The sequence below is a fragment of the Hyla sarda genome, chromosome 1, assembly GCF_029499605.1.
Source record: "Hyla sarda isolate aHylSar1 chromosome 1, aHylSar1.hap1, whole genome shotgun sequence".
Lineage (NCBI taxonomy): Eukaryota > Metazoa > Chordata > Amphibia > Anura > Hylidae > Hyla > Hyla sarda.
Window position 1 is genome coordinate 11,342,674 of NC_079189.1, and position 22,681 is coordinate 11,365,354.

Genomic DNA, 22,681 nt, shown 5'->3' on the forward strand with positions numbered 1-22,681 from the left:
GCTTCTGAAGTTGAGTTGTTGTTTTCTGTCTAACTGCTTTCTGATGACTCACGTCCCGGGAGCTGTCCAGCTCCTATGGGGATATTTTCCCATCATGCAAGGGATATTCTCCCATCATGCACAGCTCCCGAGACGTGACATCATCATTGAGCAGTTAGACAGAAAACTTCAGAAGCTAATAACTATTGGAAGGATTAAGATTTTTTAATAGAAGTAATTTACAAATCTGTTTAACTTTCCGGAGCCAGTTGATATATAAGAAAAAGTTTTTGCCTGGAATACCCCTTTAAATGTACTACCTCAAGTTTCTCTAGTACATACACCAAAATAAATATCTCACTTAAGAAAACACTTTAGGGATTGTAGCATATTGAAATTCAATTCCTGCTACTGTTAGGTACACTTCTTCTCCTTTGCATGTGTGAGATGCTCTACCTGGCCAGTAGGTGCTCTTGCGAGCTAACAAATTAAACACGGAATTCTTAAAGTAACCTAGGTAGGTTATGTGAAGTGCTCTAGGGAGAAGTAGCGTGTAGCCGATAGACCCTAGCAGCCAATCTTACTGTGACCTAGCTTCCGGCTAGCCAGTATACCTTATGTGTACTAACAGGAAACTCATTGTTGGCGAATAAAATGTGTGAGATAATAAAAATGTCTAGTCAGCTTGACGCTAAAGGTATATAGAGCTGTACTAATGTCTAGTTAGTCTCATAAAGATGTGTAGAGAGCTAATAAAATGTCTTAGGAGCTAGCATGTTAGATAGCTGCCTAATTATCTAGTAAGCTTTAAAATGTATAGTAAGCTTAATAAAAATGTCTAAGAAGTTAGAAACTAAAGGTTAGATAGCTTCATTAATGTCTAGATAGCATTAATGTCTAGATAGTACCCATGTCTAGATAGATTTCTATTGTCTAGTCTGGATACTAGTAAGAGTATCAGAGAATGTAAATGTGTTCAATGTTTACTTAGCATGTATAGCAAATTTATAAGTATCATCCTGGTCTAGTCCTAGTCCCTCTGTCTTAGGGGACAGGCGCCGAGGTTGACTTATCTTAAGTAAGGGGGTTTGTGGTGTCCCGGTACTGCATCCTATATGGTACCTGCAGAGAGGTCCCCATAGCCAGAGTCCCTAGGACGTCGGGTCCTTCGTCTCTAGTCTGCCCCTTATCCCCTTTAATCTAGATATTAGTTAATCCAATCACAAGAAGAAATGAATAGAGTCGCAACTCACCGCACTGTTAAACTTCAGGCTTTAATGCATAATGCCACAGGGTCCAAAGACAAAGACATCCAACATTGGCAGCAGGCCGGGGGGGGGGGGGTTGTGCAGGGGAACAACAAAGTTGTATATAGTAAACACAAACCTTTCCAAAAAAAACACCCATATAGTGCAAGTTAAGGTCAAAATAGGATCTAAACCTAGCGTACAGCGGTTATATGAACGATGAAAGATCATTCCTTTCATTAAGTCCCATTGGACCTATCGCATTTAGTCTACTTATCTAGTAGACTTCTCGCTGTGCAAGCCGTAGCTCCTTGTTCACATCGCTCATATTGTCAAACATGCGTTCTATGCCCGCAAAGTGAAGTGCTCTCGGGTCATTATTATGTACAGTACGCATGTGAGCAATAAGTCGGGATGCTCCTACTCCTGTTTTTAGAGAGTACAGATTTTCTCTAATACGTTTAAACAAATGTCTTTTTGTTTTGCCCACGTAGTATAACCCGCAGCTGCATATTATGCAGTATACTACGTGGGTGCTACGGCAAATTATAAACTGCTTTACATGAATATTATAGCCTCCTAGATTAAATGTACTTTTAGCTAAATTAAGGTTACAGTGGGAACAATTTCTGCATGGATAGTTACCATTTGGGACTATGTTGCTCAACCAATTCTTTTTTTTCCAGTCATTATTTCTTTGTCTTCTTTTAATAAAACCTCCTATAGTGTTGTTTCTTTTATAGGTAACGAGAGGTTTGCGTTTGGCTACTTCTTGTAAGTCAACATCATGTTCCAACAAAAAACAATTTTTATGTATGGCATTGCGAATTGCATTGTTCATATTGGTATTTTGGAAAGAAATTTTTTTTTTCTACAGTATTGGGGGCTCTTTTCTTAGGTCTTTTTATAATTTCTTCTCTGCTTTTATTATGAACCCTTTCCATAGGGTTCCATTTCCTTTTTTCCTAGCGTGCAATGCTAAGGATGAACTACAACTGCTGAGCCAGAAAGCATTGGAGTCCAAAATACTAACTCTAGCCGAAAAGGAGTTGAGGAGTTTCTGGACGATAAAATCGCTGATGGCATACACAGAGTGTGGAAGAGTACCAAGGGGTCTGCGGCCCTACAAACCACCCTCCCAATTTTTGGAGGACAAATTATTTATTAAGGAGTGGGATACAGCACATTTAATGCTTGCCAAAAATCTACAAATGATAGTGCTCAACAAAAACCGCAAGGAACATGAAAGTATTACTAATGCCCTTACCAAAGCGAAAACAGAACTAAAAGAATTGATAACTGAAAATAATATGAGGACTTCTTAAAGTTGTTGGATAACAAAATGATGCAAATACAGAAAGAGATTAAGGATATTAAACTAGACAAGTTTGTCCGAGATAAGAATGATTTCGATAGAAGCAGATAAAGCACCTAACTTCACCCGTACCCCTTTAGGAGGCGAACGAGAAGGGGGAGAAGTAGGAACAAACGAAGGCAAAAGATCCAAGAAGAGGAAATATGTAACCTGGCAGAGACGCTAAATGTGGACAATGTTGTTAATCTTACCAACACTGCACTGACAAAGGACTGTATCACGGCACTTTCCAAGGGACTTAATTTTGGACTGAATGAAAAATTTACCTATGAACAGTTTGAGGTGGATTTATATAAAGCACTACGCAAGATGAACCTGTTTAAGTTTTTCTTCTAAAATCCCACCTCAACAAGTGGCTAATAAGAGAGAGGGGGAAACCCCCTGTATAGCCACAGGATGGGACCCCCAAACACATGTAGATACCTCTCCCCAAAATCAAAAATCATTTTTTCAGGGTGGGAATCCTTCCAAATTCAATCCCAAAGCTCTCATATACCCCCCCATTAACAACAACATCACTTACACAGAAAAGAAGGCCCTATTGTGGCTGGCGGATCAACCTGATTTGATAGTTACTAAATCTGATAAAGGGGGAGCAATAGTTATTTGGGGTAAAGAGGACCATGATGGAGAGGCCACTAAGCAATTGAATAACAATACAGTGTATGAGCTTTTGAAAGAAAACCGCACGAAACGCATTATGGATAAAATGAGATCCATGTAATGTAAATACATTAACAAGAGGGTTATCACAGAAAAAATAGCTGATAAATTAATTCCCTTAGTCCCTAAACCTGCCAAATGGTACATAGTCCCTAAAATACATAAGACCCTCAAACAACCCCCGGGGAGACCAATTGTGGCGGGGATAGGTGCAGTCACGGAGGCACTGTCTACCTATATTGAGTGGCTTATCTCCCCCCTCTTGCCTAGCATCCCTTCTTACTTAAAAAATACAGGAGAACTGATAACCACCTTAGAGTCTTTTGAATGGCAAGATGGATATGCATTAGTATCCATTGATATTGAAAGCTTATGCACGCGCATCCCGAATGAAGCAGGAGTGCAAGCAGTTCGCAACCTCCTTATGAGTACAAATAAATCTACTGATTTTACTGATTTTGTCGCTGAAGCGATGACATTCATTTTGGAGAATAATACTTTTTCACATGGTGGCAAGTGGTACAAACAATTATTTGGGACAGCGATGGGGAGCCCAGTATCTTGCTCCAATGCAAACATTTTTCTGGCAGCTTTTGAAAATAAATTCATCCTGTCCCACCTGAATCCATACCTCCACCATGTAAAAAAGTATTTAAGATATGTGGATGATATCCTGATTTTATCGGATGGCCCAAAAGAAACCTTTACTGATTTTGTATAACACCTTAATCGAACGAACAATGTGAATATGTTTCTGACACATCAATGGGGAGCACCCCGCCATCCACAGACTCCGACACTGAGGCTATGTCCCGAGTAACTATTTACACCTGCTGTGCCAAAGCTATTCTTTGTTTGAACTATATTAGATATTAGTTGAACTAACAGTTTATTCAGGATTTATATAAGTATAATTGTACAAATGTATATCATTGGTTAATTACCTGTACAGAGCGTAGCAGGACCTGCGGGTCACGTGATCAGGTAAATTCTATGGTTTTTGCTTAAGGACCTTTTGGAGGTCCCTATGACGTATTGCACCCATCATTCCTTGTAACGGTGAGTGACAATATTCGGACCAATTAAAAACGGCCCTGCCCATATAAGGGAGCAACGGCCATTGTTAGCTCTTCTCTTCTTCTCTTGTTCCTGGGCTGTCGACAGGGAAGGATCTGCGCTGCTGTCATCAGTGAGTTTAGGCCCGAGCCTTGCGGCGACGGCTGATCTCTTCTAAACCGTGAGTGTATCAATCCCTAAGCACTCTGCAAGATCACCGGACCTAATATATCCCCTAAATCCGGACGGATCTTCACAATTAACCCTAAATTCAGAGACTTATAGCACAAGTCAAGGTCCGCAACTACTGTCAGTCACTGAAGTGTATGGAGACTGTTTGAATGAGACTGTTACTGTTCATTGGATGTATCGCAAGTCTTTAAGTAAAGTTTATCCAAGTTCAAGTTCAACTATCTTGTGGACCTTCAGTCATTATTTTCAAACGCCTATCGTTACTGGGAAGGCCGGCGATAGGCCGGAGAATTACCTCAGCATACTAGCCCTCAGCCTGGCATCACGAACAATAGGGTTAACCTTAACCCCTGATATACTGAAGCAATACCCTGACTACATTACCCCTACCCCAGAGGCCTACCACATAAAGGACATCAGCATATCTATTATCTTTATATATGATTCTTACTAGAAGTATTGCTTAGTTCTTGCATTCCTAAGATATGGTGGGAAGGTAACAACTTCTCAAGTATAGACTTTGATAATGAGTCTTTGTGCAAAGCTGTACCAGTCCTGTGTATGTTATTCTGACTAACAATTACCCATGTGAATGGACAGATAAACATTGACACATCTGTGTTGGAGAATCATCCATTGTAATATTATCTTTCCCATAAATTTGATAGTTTGGGAAAATGTCAACTGGTGCCTTCATGTCTATGGGGAACCATGTAAATTGTCAAAGATAATCCAGATACTTCTAATTTAGGGCTCCATACATCATTTGTGGAATGTGGATTTAAAATCAACTTTGGACAGTTAATGATGCTAATTGCTTATGCAATAGCACCCCCGAGTGTATGTATAGTTGTCATTATATGAACCAGAAATGCATTCTGGGTATTATGATATCATAGTCATTATCATATGTACACGCCCAAGCTACATTCATTGGGGAATTCCAGTTTAGGAGGGTGTGTCTAATTAAAAAGTCTGTTAAATCAGATGTTAGACACACAAAAACACAAAGAGAGACACACCTAGAGGAAAGAGTTTAGACAGAAAAAGACAAAGAAGTCTGCCCTGAAAGAGGTCCACAAAATGGAAGCCATGAAAGCCATGTGAGATCCTAACAAGCCGGACTCATCGCACGGTACAGACAATCGCTATCCATGACGATGCTATGATGGACCATCCAGCTTTCCTAAGAGCCGAAGAGAGATTCTTACATTGACTTGGAAAGAGACACAAAAATGGTATTCCATTTAATTAAGACTAATTTGGGTAAAGTGGATGGAAATATACCAGTTAGATTGGCGAATAAATTAATTAAAATAATTATCTCCATATTGAGATTATAGTCTTAGGATATTGTGAGACTTCTATAACCGATAAATCTGCATACTGTTATAATACCTGCGTATTATTGTAAATTGCAAAACTACATCCTTAAGCGTCAATGTCATCCCGTCGTAAAAATAACTTGATATCTGAGGAAATAGTCTGACTCGGACTCAGATGTGAATTGTATTGATTGGCTTTGTCTACAATTCACCAGGTCACAATTTTGATATTTGTAATCATTTTCTAAATTTTTTATTTTTCATAATTCATATTTTTTATCACCATACTCCATAATTGAGTTATTACCGCACAACACTTTAGGGGGTAAATCCTGGTGACAATTGCGCTTTAAAGAAGCTGTCTGATTGGTTGCTATGGGCAACTGCTCCACTTTTGTTCTGCACAGGTTTTCATAAATCTCCACAGTATGTAGGAATATTCACAAATTTTGGGGCCGATTTTCAGGGCAATATTACAGTAACCAGAATAGAGTATATAAGATTATAGCAAAATGTGCCAGTCCTTGAGCGGCGTAAGGAGCTCTGAAATTTGTGATGGCAGCCCTGCTGAAGAAGCAAGGTGAATCATATCTGGAAGAAGTATTGATGGAGGTCTAGGCCAGATAAAGAAGAAAGGGGAAAGTAAATGACTTCAATCAGAGAAGTTCCCTATAAATGTATAAAATAAATCATAAAAATGATTTTAACCCCTTAAGGACAGCTTTCTTTTTTTCTTTAAATTTTGCACTCCCCCCCCCTTCTCTTTTAAATGCCATTACACATTTTCCACCTACAGACCCATATGTTTTTTTTGCGCCGCCATTTTTACTTTGTTAACACTTAATTTAAACACAGTCTACGACACCATCTGGATGAGAATTCGATTTATATGAATGCATTATGACCCTAGTAAAGACAGCAATATCTGTAATGATTGCACCTGTCCAGGCATCACATGCTGCGCTTTGGCCACTTAGGAGCTGCAGCAACCAGGCCAATCAGCTGCAGCTTTAGCCCTCACACCCTTAGTTGCATTATATTTAAAACCCTGCCCAGCCTCCAGGCCTTGCTTCTGTCACTAGTGTTTGTTCCTGACCATTTTGCTTTGTGTATCTCCCTTCTGTTAGCCCTTGACTATGCTTTGCATGCTGTTCTGTACCTTGTAGTACTCCTGGTTTTATACCTGGCTTGTCTGATTTTTCTTTGATTGTATGTTGTTACCTGCTTTGTGCTTTATTTAACTCTTTGTTCTTGACTTTTGCACTGTCTGCTTATGTTTTGGACTTTGCTACACCCTGTATGTTACTCAGAGTAGGGACCGTCATCCAGTTGAGGGTCCATTGCTCACAGTTGATTGTCAAGAAGGCAGGGGAAGTGGCTGTTGGTGAGTGCAGGGTTGCACTAACCCCTGCTTGACATGTCAATATCCATTGTTTTGTGTTGTTCATGACTAGTTTCGTAAAGTTAAGTTCCATCACCTTTACCTTTTTTTCATTCTATATATATGAGATTTAAGACATTCCTCACACACATTAGACATATGTTACAAACAATTCACACCTATCATTCATTCTACAGACATCACTCATATATTCCTCTTTATTCCTATTGCAGCACTTATAGTAAAAGACAATATCTAGAGTATTCCATACCTGAGGATATCCATACAGTCCAAGGATTTGCGCTGCTGGGATAGTGGTAGATGAGTAGCGATCTCCAATAATACCGGCCAGCCGGCCATGCCTCTTACAGGAGTAATTTGGTATCATCTTATCCGAATTGGACACAAGATGTAAAACACCTTTTACTGCCAATCTTACATCTAAGCACGAGTTATAAATATGATATCCCAGGGTAATATTGGGTAAAATGTCAGGATTCTTGTTAATATTATTAATGGCAAAGTAAAAAATCAGAGAATGTAGGAATCCCTGAAAATCCGGCCTATAAATAGATAAATGTATATACAGATGAGTGACTGACTAGAGATCTGGTCTCTATTTATGACACTGCCTGAGGCCCGGTTCACTTCACATTCACACTGCAGTTTCTCCATAGACATAAATGGAGGGGATGTGGCGTGACATCACGTCTCCAGTCCCAGAAAGAAAGAGCTTTTTCGAGACTGGAGACGCAGCCCCGCATAGAATGCAGGTGCTGCACGGGGATCATCGCTGTGACCCCCGCGATCAGACATCTTATCCCCGTCTTTGCCCAGATAACCCCTTTAACCTCGTGTCAAGTAAGGCTTTGCAGTTCTTGTGTGTGTGTTTATAGCAGCTGTGTGCAGTTCTTATATGTGTGTATATTAGTTGTAGGTGGTTCTTGTGTGTTTGTGTATAGTGACTGTGTGCAGTTCTTGTGTGGGTGCGTATGGCAGCTGTGTGAGGTTCTCGTGTGTTTATAATGGCTGTGCACGTTTCTCGTGTGTGTTCTTTGTGTACGGTACTTGTGTATATAACAGCTGTGTGTTGTTCTCATGTGTGTAACACTGCTGTTTGGCTAACACCAGCGTACCATGTGCCCAGGGTCTTACCAGCACCATGCAACATTCTGGGTGCCATGTTCCTGTTTTATTGTCTGGTATGATGTGTGTCTTGCTGTTCTGTCCACTAAGGGCCGCACACGAGCATTGGCTTTGTCTTATAGGGCTGATGTGTGCTCCCTAGTGGTTCCCCTTCCAATCGTTGGAAGGCAATGCCTATTTAAAGAGGCCACACCTGTTGTTCTGGGCCTCAGCAAGATTGTGCATTCTGCTTTTGTTTGTCTGCATTGCTAGGTCTCTGCCTAATCTGTCTGCTGTACCTGGTTCCTGATCCATGCCTGTTTATTGGACTCTGTATGCACTTTGTAAATAAACTCCTTAAAGTGGTATACAGGTTAAATCAGCATAGTGTCCATAATGACACTCGGATACATCTTCCTTCTCATTTGTTTATTCAACTATCGTCATCATATAATGTATTCAGACATAGTTGTACCGATATTCATACAGTGCAAGATGTTAAAACAGCATACCTCGGTCAGATGGAGAGAGACATGGGTACAAACCTGCCGCGCTATGTTTCGGAGGCACTCCCCTAGTCATGCACACAAGCTTGGAACACCAGTGGGTTTAAGTATAGTAGCGGTCAGACACAGGAGAGCTTTTAACTCTTCATATTCTGCGCACAGTACGTGTTACCTTTTTCAATAACCGTCCAACTACCACTAACACACAGTCAAATCCACTACTACAAATAGACTTTAAAATAAAAAAAAATTTGCTAAGCCCTTTCGGTTCCAATGATTCTAACTCTACAATCCAAAATGTTTCCCACTTCAGCAAATTCCTCCTGTTCACATCCACATTAGTATTTACCTTCACTTCCCTGATCACTTGCCATCTCAAACCAGATGCAAAATGCCTGCATTCTTTAAAATGCTTGTCCACTGTTATACACGTTATACACACAATGAATCTGTAGCGTGTGTTGGTACCCCAATATGGAGAGACAACAATGGCCAGGCATTTTAAAGGACGCGGACATGTAGCATCTGATTTGAGATGGCAAGTGATCAGGGAAGTGAAGGTAAATACTAATGTGGATGTGAACAGGAGGAATTTGCTGAAGAGGGAAACATTTTGGATTGTAGAGTTAGAATAATTGGAACCGAAAGGGCTTAACGAAAATTGCAATTTTAAAGTCTATTTGTAGTAGTGGATTTGACTGTGCTAGTGGTAGTTGGATGGTTATTGAAAAAGGTAACACATACTGAATATGAAGAGTTTAAAGCTCACCTGTGTTCGACCGCTACCATACTTAAACCCACTGGTGTTCCGAGCTTGTGCACATGACAAAGGGGGCATGACCCTGAAATGTAGCACGGCAGGTTTGTACCAGTGTCTCTCTCCATCTGACCGAGGTATGTTGTTTTAACAACTTGCACTGTATGAATATCGGCACTATTATGTCTGAATACATTATATGATGAAGCTATATGAATAAACAAATGAGAAGGAAGGTGTATCAGAGTATCATTATGGACACTATGCTGATTTAACCTGTCTGCAGTTTGAACACCATGATCAATTAAGTGCATACAGTTCTTTTGTGTGTACAACAGCTGTGTGCAGTTCTCATGTGTGTATAGCAGCTGTGTACGGCACTTATGTGTGTGTATACCGCTTGTATGCAGTTCTCGTGTGTGTGTGTATACAGTGATCCCCCGACCTACGATGGCCCCGACATACGATCATTTCAACATATGATGGCCTCTCAGAGGCCATCGCATGTTAAAGACAGCATCAACATACAATGCTTTTATATGTCGGGCGTTGGAATAATCGGCTATCCGGCAGAGCAGACTGCTTCAGCTGTTGCCGGATAGCCGTTTAATGTGCCCCGTGTGCTTCGGTGAATGTCACTCACCTGTCCCCGACGTTCCGGACTGTCTTCTTCATGCTCCGCTCATTCGTCGTTATCACGTCGATGACGGCGATGGAGAGTGACAATCCAGGGCAGCGGTGGGGTCAACATGGGGACGTGATGACGGCGATGGAGAGCAACGATCCAGGGCAGAATTACCATCGTATGTTGCAGGATCACTGTATAGCATCTGTGTGCTGTTCTTTTGAGTCAGTGTGTATAGCAGCTTTGTGCAGTTCTCGTGTGTGTATAGCAGCTTTGTGCAATTCTCATGTGTGTACAGCAGCTGTGTGCAATTCTCGTGTGTGTGTACAGAAGCTGTGGGCGGTTCCCGTGTGTGAATAGCAGCTGTGTGCGGTTCTCGTGTGTATAGCAGTTGTGTGCGGTTATCGTGTGTGTATAGCAGCTGCATGCAGTTCTTGTGTGTATAGAGCAGCTGTATGGGGTTCTTGTGTGTTTATAGCAGCTGTGTACAGTTCTCGTGTGTGTGTATAGCAGCTTTGTGCAGTTCTTATGTGTGTATAGCAGCTGTGTGTGGTTCTTGTGTGTATATAATAGCTGTGTGCAGTTATCATGTGTATATAGCAGCTTATGCGGTTCTCGGGTATGTATAGAAGCTGTTTGCGGCTCTCGTGTGTGTATAGCAGCTGTGTGCGGTTCTTCTTCCAGGGCCAGAAATATAAGTTCTTAATTTCAATGTCATGTTTCTACTTCTAATTCTGACTAAAATGCACACAGACAAAATAGCAGTCTCTCTAAGTTCTGCTTCCAGTAAGTCCTTTTTTGTACTGGTGCATAAAATTACACTGCATATTCAAGAGCTCCACAACAATACAACACACATTTTTCTGCAACATTAAGTAGGCAGCAGTTCCCCCACATTGCGTGGCAACTTAAGACCCCCACATAAGTAAGGAAGCAGTCCCCCCACAATAGGTAGGCAGCAGTTCCCACACATTAGGTAGGTAGCACAGGTCCCCCATATAAGGTAGGCAGAAGTTTCCCCACATTAGGTAGGCAGCATAAGTCACCCACATTAGGCAGGCAGCAGAGGTCCACCACATTAGGTAGGCAGCAGATGTTCCCCACATAAGTAAGGCAGCAGTTCCCCCACATTAGGTAGGCAGCAGAAATCCCCCACATTAGGTAGGCAGCATAAGTCCCCCACATAAGGTAGGCAGCAGTTTCCCCATATAATGTAGGCAGCATAAGTCCCCCACATTAGGCAGGCAGCATATGTCCTCCATATTATATTATGCCAGAACAAGTAAGTAGGGTAGGACAAGTGTCACTATTAAAAGCAAATAATGCTGTACAAAATATGTTTGCCAACGTTTGGTGAACTCCTCCACCATATACACAACCAATAAATAATGGAGCCACTTACAGATATATATATATATATATATATATATATATATATATATATATTTAATCTTTATTAGGAAATACAGTAAATCACAAAAATAGTAAAATTTATGGAATGTATCTGTATATACAAATAAATAATATTGGTACAGGTGAATCACAAAGTAGAGCAGCAATCCATATATTGCATATAGAGCACATATAGAGGCATTTAAATAAAGAGTAAGGAAAGGATTATACCTAGGGGCTGTCAATATGCACAGCCGGAGAAGCATATTGAGGGACATTTATCAATGTTTGCCTATGTATTCTTTTTTTTAGTAATTTTTTCCTTACTTTTTTTTTGCTTATGTGTGACTTATTTATCAACTGGTTTCAGCCTATTGATAATTTTCTTTCACATAAGCAATTTTTCCTTTTTTACTTTGGTAGTAGCTTTTTCTGTTCCATGTTTGAGCTGGAGTAAATTTAGTCAATTTTTAACCCTGTTTTTTTGTGCAGTTGCGACTGTCGCAGTTAATAAATACCTGACTACCCGTAGTCCATTTTAAAATTATTACTACGTAGTTAATTTTTTGAAAACTTGCTTTTCTCGCTTTCCAGTCAAAATGTTGCACGAAAAATCGCGTAGTCGCATTTTGCGACAATTATAGTAAAGAAAACCTGACTAAACCCGTTGATAAATGTCCATAATTGTGACTACATAGTTACCACATGGCAAAATACTGCAAGCTATACAGACCACAACAAGTAAGGATAGTGAAACAAAGACCTGAGACACTCCAACATACATTTCAGCATGTTAACATCTTCTTCTGGGAGCTGAAACATACGTTGGAGTGTGGGGTCCCGGTCTCAGCACTTTGTTTTACTATCCTTACTTGTTGTGGTCTGTATAGCAATATTTTGCCATGTAGTTAGTAACTATGTAGTCATAATACACTTCTTGGGCTGTGCAATACTTCTTTAGAGCCCCTAGGTATTATCCTTTCCTTACTTATTATTTAGATAATAGTAGGCAGCGGTGTTCCTTATAGTGGGCAGCAGTTTCCCCATAGATGCCAGAACTTCATCCATAGTGGGTAGCAGCCCTGCCCTCCAATGTAGGCAGCAGCTTCTTCTATACAATCCAGCAATTTCCCCATACAACCAGCAGCCCTCCCCCCCCATAGTAGGCAGCATTACCCCCCCCCATAGTAGGTAACAGTTTTTCCATAGTAGGCCACATTTTCCCCAAATTATCCAGCAGTTTCCCCATAGTAGGCAGCAGTTCCCCCATAGAAGCCAACAGTTCCCCTATAGAAGCCAGCAGTTCCCCCATTAAAGCCAGCAGTTCCTCAATAGTAGGCAGTAGTTCCCCCATAGAAACCGCCAGGAGTAATGCCCTCCTCCCTCCGACCTACTTACCTTCTACTGGTCTTCTTCCCGCCGGCTTCTGTGGCTCCCTAAACGCGGCCTCTTCTCTGACTTCCTCTTCCTCTGTGCTCCAGTGTTTGATGATGTCACTCGTGCACCGAAGAGTTTGCTGGCTAAATACAGCCAACTAACACAAAAGTGATTGACTTGGTGAGGAGCCAATGGCTCTTTACCCTCTCAAATTTCCCACAAGCTCCACATTTAACTGTAGGTGCCTCATTAAGAGGATGTACTTTTATGCGGGAATTTCGGAGGCCTTCCGGGATGACGAGACATCACCCCAAAAGCGGGAATGTCCCATGGGATCCAGGACGGTTGGGACATACAAAGTAAAAAGAAAGAAAAAAAAAAGGTTAAAAAAAAAAATGTGATAAAGCCCCTCCCCCAAAAAGCGCAAAAAAATAAATAAATTAATAAACAAATTTGGTATTGCCGCGTGCATAAATGTTCAAACAATTAAAACATAATGTAAATAATCGAAGTAAACTTAAAGTTCAAAATTGCTGTGTTTTGGACACATCACATTTAAAAATAAATAATACATTTAACCGGTTGCCGACGAAGGACAAACCGGCTCGTCCTGAGGCAGCAACTGTTGTATGAAGCGGGATCCTGACTGGAGCCCGCGTCATACCGCACGGCCCCTAGCTGATTCCTAGCTGGGGGCCAGCATTAATAGCCAACATGCCATGATTGCCGCAGCTGGTTATTAACCCTTTAGATCGCCGCTGTCAAAGTTGACAGCTGCACCTAAAGGGACATTTAAATGCTCCCTGGTGGTCCAGTGGGGTGGATCCACTACTGAGGTAGCCTGAAGGCTTACCTCTCCTGCTGCGGTGTCTCCGGCGCACAGAATGATAAAGTCTGTCAGGGCCAGGCTTTATCAATCGAGCGCAGAGCACACAGATCAATGTGGTTGTATGAAACCACATTGAACTGTATGGGGAATCTAATGATTCCTTCTAAAAGTCCCCTAAGGGGACTAAAAGTGTTAAAAAAAAAAAAAAAAAGTTAAAAAAGTTTAAACACACACACATTGACCCCTTCCTTATTAAAAGTTTAAATCACCCCCCTTTTCCCAAATTCCATATAAAAAATGTGACCATAATAAAAAAAACATATGTGGTATCGCCACGTGGGTAAATATCCGAACTATAAAAATATATTGTTAATTAAATCGCACGGTCAATGGCATACACGCAAAAAAAATTCCAAAGTCCAAAATTGGTCACTTATTAGATCATGAAAAAATTAATAAAAAGCGATCAAAAAGTCAGATCAATACAAAAATGGTATTGTTAAAAACTTCAGATCATGGCGCAAAAAATGAGCCCTCTTAATTGAAAAGTTATAGGGGTAAGAAGATGACAATTTTAAACGTATACATTTTCCTGCATGTAGTTATGATTTTTTCCAGAAGTACAACAAAATCCAACCTATATAAGTAGGGGATCATTTTAATTATATGGACCTACAGAATAATAAGGTGTCATTTTTATCGAAAAATGTACTGCGTAGAAACAGAAGCCCCCAAACTTACAAAATTGTGTTTTTTCTTTAATTTTGTCGCACAATAATGTTTTTTTTCCATTTAGCGGTCGACTTTTGGGTAAAATGACTGGTGTCATTACAAAGTAGAATTGGTGGCGCAAAAAATAAGCCATCATATGGATTTTTAGGTGCAAAATTTAAAGGGTTATGATTTTTAAAAGTAAGGAGGAAAAAACAAAAGCGGAAAAACCCTGCGTCCTTAAGGGGTTAAATAATCACATATGTACAAAAGTAGTACCAAAAGAAAAGTAAACATCATGGCGCAAAAAAATTTGCCCACATGCAGACCCGTATACAGAAAAATAGGGAAGTTATAGATGGTAAAAATAGGGCAATTTTAAACACACATATTTTGTGAATAAGTTTGAGTTTTTTTTTTTTTTTTAAAGCAGTACAATAATAGAAAAGTATGTAACCATGATCATCATTTCTTAAATGCTTATACGCTGTTGTTCAGTTTGTTTCTGGGGCACATCTACCTTCCCTTGTTTATACGAGAAGAAGAACAAAAGGACCTCTGGAATCCCGGCACTGTCAATCAACACATCTAGACGGTGTATTATAAAGGAAATCCTGGGCAGGATTACATTTATTAAAATAAAAAATGCAGCATACAGCATACAAGTAGATTACACGTTTTGAAGGGAAACCCCTTCTTCCTCAGATCAGTTGCATACTGATCTGAGGAAGAAGGGGTTTCCCTTTGAAACGCGTAATCTACTTGTATGCTGTATGCTACATTTTTTATTTTAATAAATGTAATCCTGCCCAGGATTTCCTTTATAATACGCCGTCTAGATGTGTTGATTGACAGCGCCAGGATTCCAGAGGTCCTTTTGTTCTTCTTCTCCTGCACTTACCCAGGACTCCGTCTATATACGTGGTCCGGTGACCTGATCCCGGCAGCAGCTATCCACATCAGTGTACCCCTTTAGTGGGGCAATACGCTCTTTTTATTCTTTTCTAAGGTGAGCACAGATCTGAAGGGATGGTACTGGTCCCTGAAGACAGCATATTGCTGTTAGTTCTGCCAGCCTACCAAGGGTAATACACGAGGCGCCGTATGCGGTTGTCTTTTCTCTATCTCTATACTTGTTTATACAAGGCCAGTAGTTCATAGTTCATTAGTATAAGGTGGGAAAAAAAGTGTTGGTTTTCACATGGGTATACGGGCATATAGGAATGTATATGTGGGGATAATACATGTGTAGGTACACAGGGCACGTATACAGGGCACATACGTATAAGAGTATGGGTAACGTGTATATAGACATTGCTTGGTCAATGTTTTATTATTATGTCTTTTACCCACAGGTGCACGGTCAGCGTCTTATATCCTCTGTCTTTTTCCTGGCAGGTTAAGGTTTAAGGGTGCGTGAATCTTGCATATTTTATGTTTCCTTTGTAAAGTAGCAGGTGGTTATTTTATTGAATCAATTTTTTAGGTGCTTTCCATATAAAACCGCACCCTTATTCGTTACTATAGCTGTCGCAAAGTGTCTTTGACTTCATCTACTGCTCTGGGTGCTTAATATTGGTTTTACGGGCATGTTTCTGTCATACAGGCATACATATGTCGCTATTTTACAAGTCATAACCTTCAAACCTTTGTTCTACCATCACACCAAAGTTCCCAATAACCAGTGCATACATATTCAGCAAGCAGTCTGCTACTCTCTCTCTCAAACTGGTTGCTATTCAAAGTGTCAAAGCTTAAACGTGTCACCAATACAGGCACGTTGGTTACGTTTAGACCTGTCAAGATTACAGGCACGTTGGTTATGCTTAAACCTGTCACAACTACAGGCATGTTGGTTACGCTTAAACCTGTCACGACTACAAGCACGTTGGTTACGCTTAAATCTGTCATGACAACAGGCATTTTGGTTACATTAGACCTGTCACGACTACAGGCATGGTGGTTATGCTTAAACCTGTCATGACTACAGGCATGTTGATTACGTTTAGACCTGTCACGACTACAGGTGCATTGGTAACGCTTAAACCTCTCATGACTATAGGCACGTTGGTTACGCTTAAACCTATCATGACTACAGGCATTTTGTTTACGTTTAGACCTGTCACAACTACAGGCACTTTGGTTACAGTGATACCTGGTATAACTTCATGCATGATGGTCACACTAGGTGTCATATCCACAGCTTTATTGCTCACAGCATGTCCCACATCGGCTCTAAGTCTTAGATGGGTAGCTTTAGTTGTTCACAGGTGACAATGGTATTTAGCGGTTTCCTCGACTCAGTCTACCATAATCTCGATTGGCCCCTTTTCTTTCTCTGGTTTGTCTACAGTTAGCATGTCTCACATATCAGACATAGAGGAAACTGCGTCTCTGCCAGATAGCGTGGATCAGCAATCCAAGCATGACAGCATACCGTCTCTTAGAATGTGGACCATTCCCAAGCTGATGGCACAGTTACACAGAAGACACATTCCATACCCCACTGCCGCTAGGAAAGCTGAACTTTTCCGTCTCCTGTCTGCAGACATGGCAGGTCCCAGCCAGGAGCACCTCTGGACACTAGTCAGACATCCTTATCACAGTTGGAGGCAGTTGAGAATAGAAATACACCTACTCCAGTTTCACAGGCCAACCCCATTCCTAGTACCTCTCGGACTAGCATGCCAGGTGGGTTGGGCGGTTTTTTGAATGTTGCTCCATCACACTTTGTTCCTAGTAACATTTTAAAAAGAGATACTTGAAGGCAAGCTGGTTAGCCTGGCATCCCTGCTGGTTGCGTCACATGAAGCCCCAGACAACAAGACCATAGCATGTGGCGAGGTTTCCATCATCTTAAAGTCCAAGGATGCCAGGTGGAACCGCAAACTCACCCTACCGGAATTTGTGCTGGCCTTTAGTTTATTTTGGAACATTATCTGTTCTGCCAGTCCAAACAGGAGGGAGGAGACATACGTATGCTCCATCTGCTGCTGTTGTCCCTAAGGCAGCACTAGCCCTGGATAAACTAGGCCGCCCCATCAGGTACCTAGGCAGGTCACAGATCTGCAACAATTTCAATTTCACCTCCTGCCTGTCAGGGACCGATTAGGGGGACAGGGAGAGTGAGCCCTAAACTAACCCTAAAACCGCTCTCCCTGCCTACATGCCCATCCACTCTAACCAGTGGATCCACAACTGGGCGCCGGTCCCTTGCTGTGCTAAAGGGCAGTGGTGTAAAAACACATAATATACATAGTCGGTCACACCAGAAAAGAAACAGAAAACTACTAGACAACCAGATATACCAGACAGTATACATATACTAACAGGGCAGAATATAAACTCACAAACAGCAGAATATAGTGAATTAACAAACAGTTCATAAACTGGATATCAGATAAACGGCAGACATGATAAAATGAACAAGACTAGGCATGATATGAGTATACAGCAGAATCCAGGGGATGAAAGGAAAAACAGAAGAACTGAGTGCCAAAGCACTAAACTGAACAGGTAACATAGGACAATGTTCACCAACAGGTACAAGGACAAAGGACAAAGATCAAATCAACCAAACAGGATATAAATTTAGGACACTGTTCACACTGGGACACAGAACATACAAACTGGACTCCCCACTCCCCTATAGGAGTAGCCATTAATAATATAGCCAAATAGGCTACTGGCCAGCGGACACACTCCAACGTGTGGACAAAATGCTGGCCCAGTAAGAAACGGAAATATAATACATGAAACACTAAACTAGAACCGGATGAGTCTGAATAGACTTCAGAACAGGAATATAACATACAGGGCATTGGTAACAAGCAAGACTCAGACATAGTGTGAACACCGACAAAGCTGAACAGACATGTCCTAAAACCGACTAATGTAACACTAAAATACAAGGAGCATGCTATATAACCATGGCTAAAAACCCAGATAAAATGACAAGATAAATACAAGGTTAAATGCTGAAGCAGACATAGTCAGAAAATTAGCACAAACAGACATAGTAGTATTGCACTCAATAACCAGCACCAGAATGCAGGAGAACTCTGGCTAAATAACTCCACCCGAGTTCTCATTCGTTCAGAGCATTAACTATTTCCCTATCCAGGTAGAATAGCAAACTGCTCTGAACAAACTAGTGTGTGAATACGCACCTAAACAGAAAAATACAAAAACTGATAAATGGACATTACAGTACCCCCCTTTAACCTCTTCAGGACATAGGGCGTATGGATACGCCCTGCATGCCGAGTCCTTAAGGACCGAGGGCGTATCCATACGCCCGTGGGAATTCCGGCCCCCACCGCTAGCCGGTTGGGGACCGGAGCCGGATGCCTGCTGAAATCGTTCAGCAGGCATCCCGGCATATCGCCCAGGGGGGTCATTATGTCCCCCCATGTCGGCGATCGCCGCAGATCGCTGGACAATTCAGTCCAGCGATCTGCGGCGATTCCGGGTCAATCGGGTCTCCAGTGACCCGGTGACCCGGAATTACTGGCTGTTCGGGGCCGTCTCTGACGGCCCCGAACAGCCAGAGCCTGCAGGGGTGAGGTGGCACTGGTGCCACCTCACGATCGCCCTGATTCGTCGGCCGGATTACCGGCCGACCAATCAGGGCGGCAGGTGCGGGTGTCACTCCCGCACCCGCTCCGCCCCTCTTCCGGAGGACGTGAGCGGGTGCGGGACGTGCACCCCGGGTGCTGGGGACCCCGATCCCCGGCGCCCCTGTTGGGATCGGGGCCCCAGGAGCAGCTGCGGCGGCGGAGACGACGAGGGACTGACCTGTGCGGCGAGGATCGTTGGAGGTGAGTGACAGCCTCCTGCTGTTGCTTAGCAACAGATCCCAGCATGCAAAAAGGGCATGCTGGGAGCTGTAGTTATGCAACAGCAGGAGGCAGACCACCACAACTCCCAGCATTCCCTTATGGGCATGCTGGGACTTATGGTTTTGCAACAGCTGGAGGCACATTCTTTCTATGGAAAAGTGTACCTTCAGCTGTTGTATAACTACAACTCCCAGCTTGCACAAACAGCTAAAGTGCATGCTGGGAGTTGTAGTGGTGCATCTGCTGGTTGCATAACTACAACTCCCAGCATGCCCGTTGGCTGTCGGTGACTGCTGAGAGTTGTAGTTTTGCAACAGCTGAAGGCACACTGGTTGTGAAACTCAGTTTTTTTTTTACCTAACTCAGTGTTTCACGACCGGTGTGCCTCCAGCTGTTGCAAACTACAACTCTCAGCAGTCACCGTACACCATGCACCGTACATGCTGGGAGTTGTAGTTTTGCAACAGCTGGAGGCACACTGGTTGTGAAACACTGAGTTAGGTCACAAACTCAGTGATACATAACCAGTGTGCCTACAGCTGTTGCAAAACTGCAACTCTCAGCAGTCACCGACAGCCAACGGGCATGCTGGGAGTTGTAGTTATGCAACAGCTGGATGTCCCCCCCAATGTGAACGTACAGGGTACACTCACATGGGTGGAGGATTACAGTAAGTATCTGGCTGCAAATTTGAGCTGCCGCAAACTTTCTGCTGCAGCTCAAATTGCCAGCGAGAAACTACTGTGAACCCCCGCCCGTGCGACTGTACCCTAAAAACACTACACTACACTAACACAAAAAATAAAATAAAAAGTAAAAAACACTACATATACACATACCCCTACACAGCCCCCCTCCCCTCCCCAATAAAAATGAAAAACGTCTGGTACGCCACTGTTTCCAGAACGGAGCCTCCAGCTGTTGCAAAACAACTCCCAGTATTGTCGGACAGCCGTTGACTGTCCAGGCATGCTGGGAGTTTTGCAACAGCTGGAGGCACCCTGTTTGGGAATCACTGGCGTAGAATACCCCTATGTCCACCCCTATGCAATCCCTAATTTAGGCCTCAAATGCGCATGGCGCTCTCACTTTGGAGCCCTGTCGTATTTCAACGCAACAGTTTAGGGCCACATATGGGGTATCGCCGTACTCGGGAGAAATTGTGTTACAAATTTTGGGGGGTATTTTCTGCTTTTACCCTTTTTAAAAATGTAAAATTTTTGGGAAAACAAGCATTTTAGGTAAAAAAATTTTTTTTTTTTTTTTACATATGCAAAAGTCGTGAAACACCTGTGGGGTATAAAGGTTCACTTAACCCCTTGTTACGTTCCCCGAGGGGTCTATTTTCCAAAATGGTATGCCATGTGGGGGTTTTTTTGCTGTCCTGGCACCATAGGGGCTTCCTAAATGCGGCATGCCCCCAGAGAAAAATTTGCGTTCAAAAAGCCAAATGTGACTCCTTCTCTTCCGAGACCTGTAGTGCGCCAGCAGAGCACTTTTCACCCCCATATGGGGTGTTTTCTGAATCGGGAGAAATTGGGCTTCAAATTTTTAGGGGTATTTTCTGCTATTACCCTTTTTAAAAATAAAAAAATTTTGGGAAAACAAGCATTTTAGGTAAAAAATTATTTTTTTTTTTTACATTTGCAAAAGTCGTGAAACACCTGTGGGGTATTAAGGTTCACTTTATCCCATGTTACATTCCCCGAGGGGTCTAGTTTCCAAAATGGTATGCCATGTGGTTTTTTTTTGCTGTTCTGGCACCATAAGGGCTTCCTAAAGGTAACATGCCCCCCAAAAACCATTTCAGAAAAACGTACTCTCCAAAATCCCCTTGTTGCTCCTTCCCTTCTGAGCCCTCTACTGCGCCCGCCGAACACTTTACATAGACATATGAGGTATGTGCTTATTCGAGAGAAATTGGGCTACAAATACAAGTAAAAATTTTGTCCTTTTACCCCTTGTAAAAATTCAAAAATTGGGTCTGCAAGAACATGTGAGTGTAAAAAATGAAGATTGTGAATTTTCTCCTTCACTTTGCTTCTATTCCTGTGAAACACCTAAAGGGTTAAAACGCTGACTGAATGTCATTTTGAATACTTTTGGGGGTGTAGTTTTTATAATGGGGTCATTTATGGGGTATTTCTAATATGAAGACCCTTCAAATCCACTTCAAACCTGAACTGGTCCCTGAAAAATACTGAGTTTGAAAATTTTGTGAAAAATCGGAAAATTGCTGCTGACCGTTGAAGCCCTCTGGTGCCTTCCAAAAGTAAAAACACATCAATTTTATGATGCAAACATAAAGTAGACATATTGTATATGTGAACCAAAAAAAAATGTATTCGTAATATCCATTTTCCTTACAAGCAGAGAGCTTCAAAGTTAGAAAAATGCTAAATTTTCAAATTTTTCATCAAATTTACGGATTTTTCACCAAGAAATGATGCAAGTATCGACAAAAATTTACCACTATGTTAAAGTAGAATATGTCACGAAAAAACAATCTCGGAATCAGAATGATAACTAAAAGCATTCCAGAGTTATTAATGTTTAAAGTGACAGTGGTCAGATGTGCAAAAAACGCTCCGGTCCTTAAGGCCAAAATGGGCTCCGTCCTGAAGGGGTTAAAGAGGGGCCAGCAAAACCTCTAAAAAACACCAAACAAGCATAAAAACATACCAGATTTTTTTTTTTACAAAAAATACCTGGGCGCCCAGGTGGCTCCACGATTGCCACCTGGACGCAGATGCTTGGCTCAGGAACGGAAGAACGCCATACTGCAGCAGACAGGCTGAAGAGATCCTTGCATCTGGTCCACTTGAAAATGGAATCAGAAAGTGGAAACAGAGCAAGTGGTTTGGCTGGTTATTCTGTCAGGGACTGACCAGGGGGCAGGGAGAGTGAGCTCTAAACTGACTCTAACACCACTCTCCCTGCCTACATGAGATAGGGTAAACCTAATAGATGACAATATGCTTTTAGTGTTCAGCTCGCCCTAGCTGGCTGGCTACTATTAGCTTTTCAGTTGTACACACCAGTGCTGCCCCCCCTTCCCCATGTCGGCAACTCAGATCGGTGATTTGCGGCGATTCCGGGCTGATTGGGTTTCTGGTACCCGATTGCCCGGAAAATAGGGATGATCAGAACTGTCAGAGACAGCTCTGACCATCCTAAAGGCTAGCAGCAATGTGGAAGGGGTGCCACCTCCTCCTATCCCCTGCGATTGGCGGGTCATGATTGACTGGTGAATCCTAGGGCAAGTGCGGGGGTGATAGTTAATTTCCCCTGCTCTGCCTA

The 22,681-nt window shown here is 42.1% G+C and overlaps 1 protein-coding gene across 1 annotated transcript in view; it reads right to left on the bottom strand.

Annotated features, from left to right (window-relative positions):
* Window positions 1–10,281, bottom strand: part of LOC130283800 (vomeronasal type-2 receptor 26-like) — a 61,478-nt gene extending 51,197 nt beyond the window's left edge. The window contains exons 1-2 of the mRNA XM_056537208.1: window positions 10,250–10,281; window positions 7,490–7,781 (exon numbers count right to left, since the gene is read on the bottom strand). Coding sequence (XP_056393183.1) covers window positions 7,490–7,781; window positions 10,250–10,281 — 324 coding nt within the window. The remainder of the gene's footprint in view (window positions 1–7,489; window positions 7,782–10,249) is intronic.
* Between the last annotated feature and the right edge of the window lie 12,400 nt (window positions 10,282–22,681).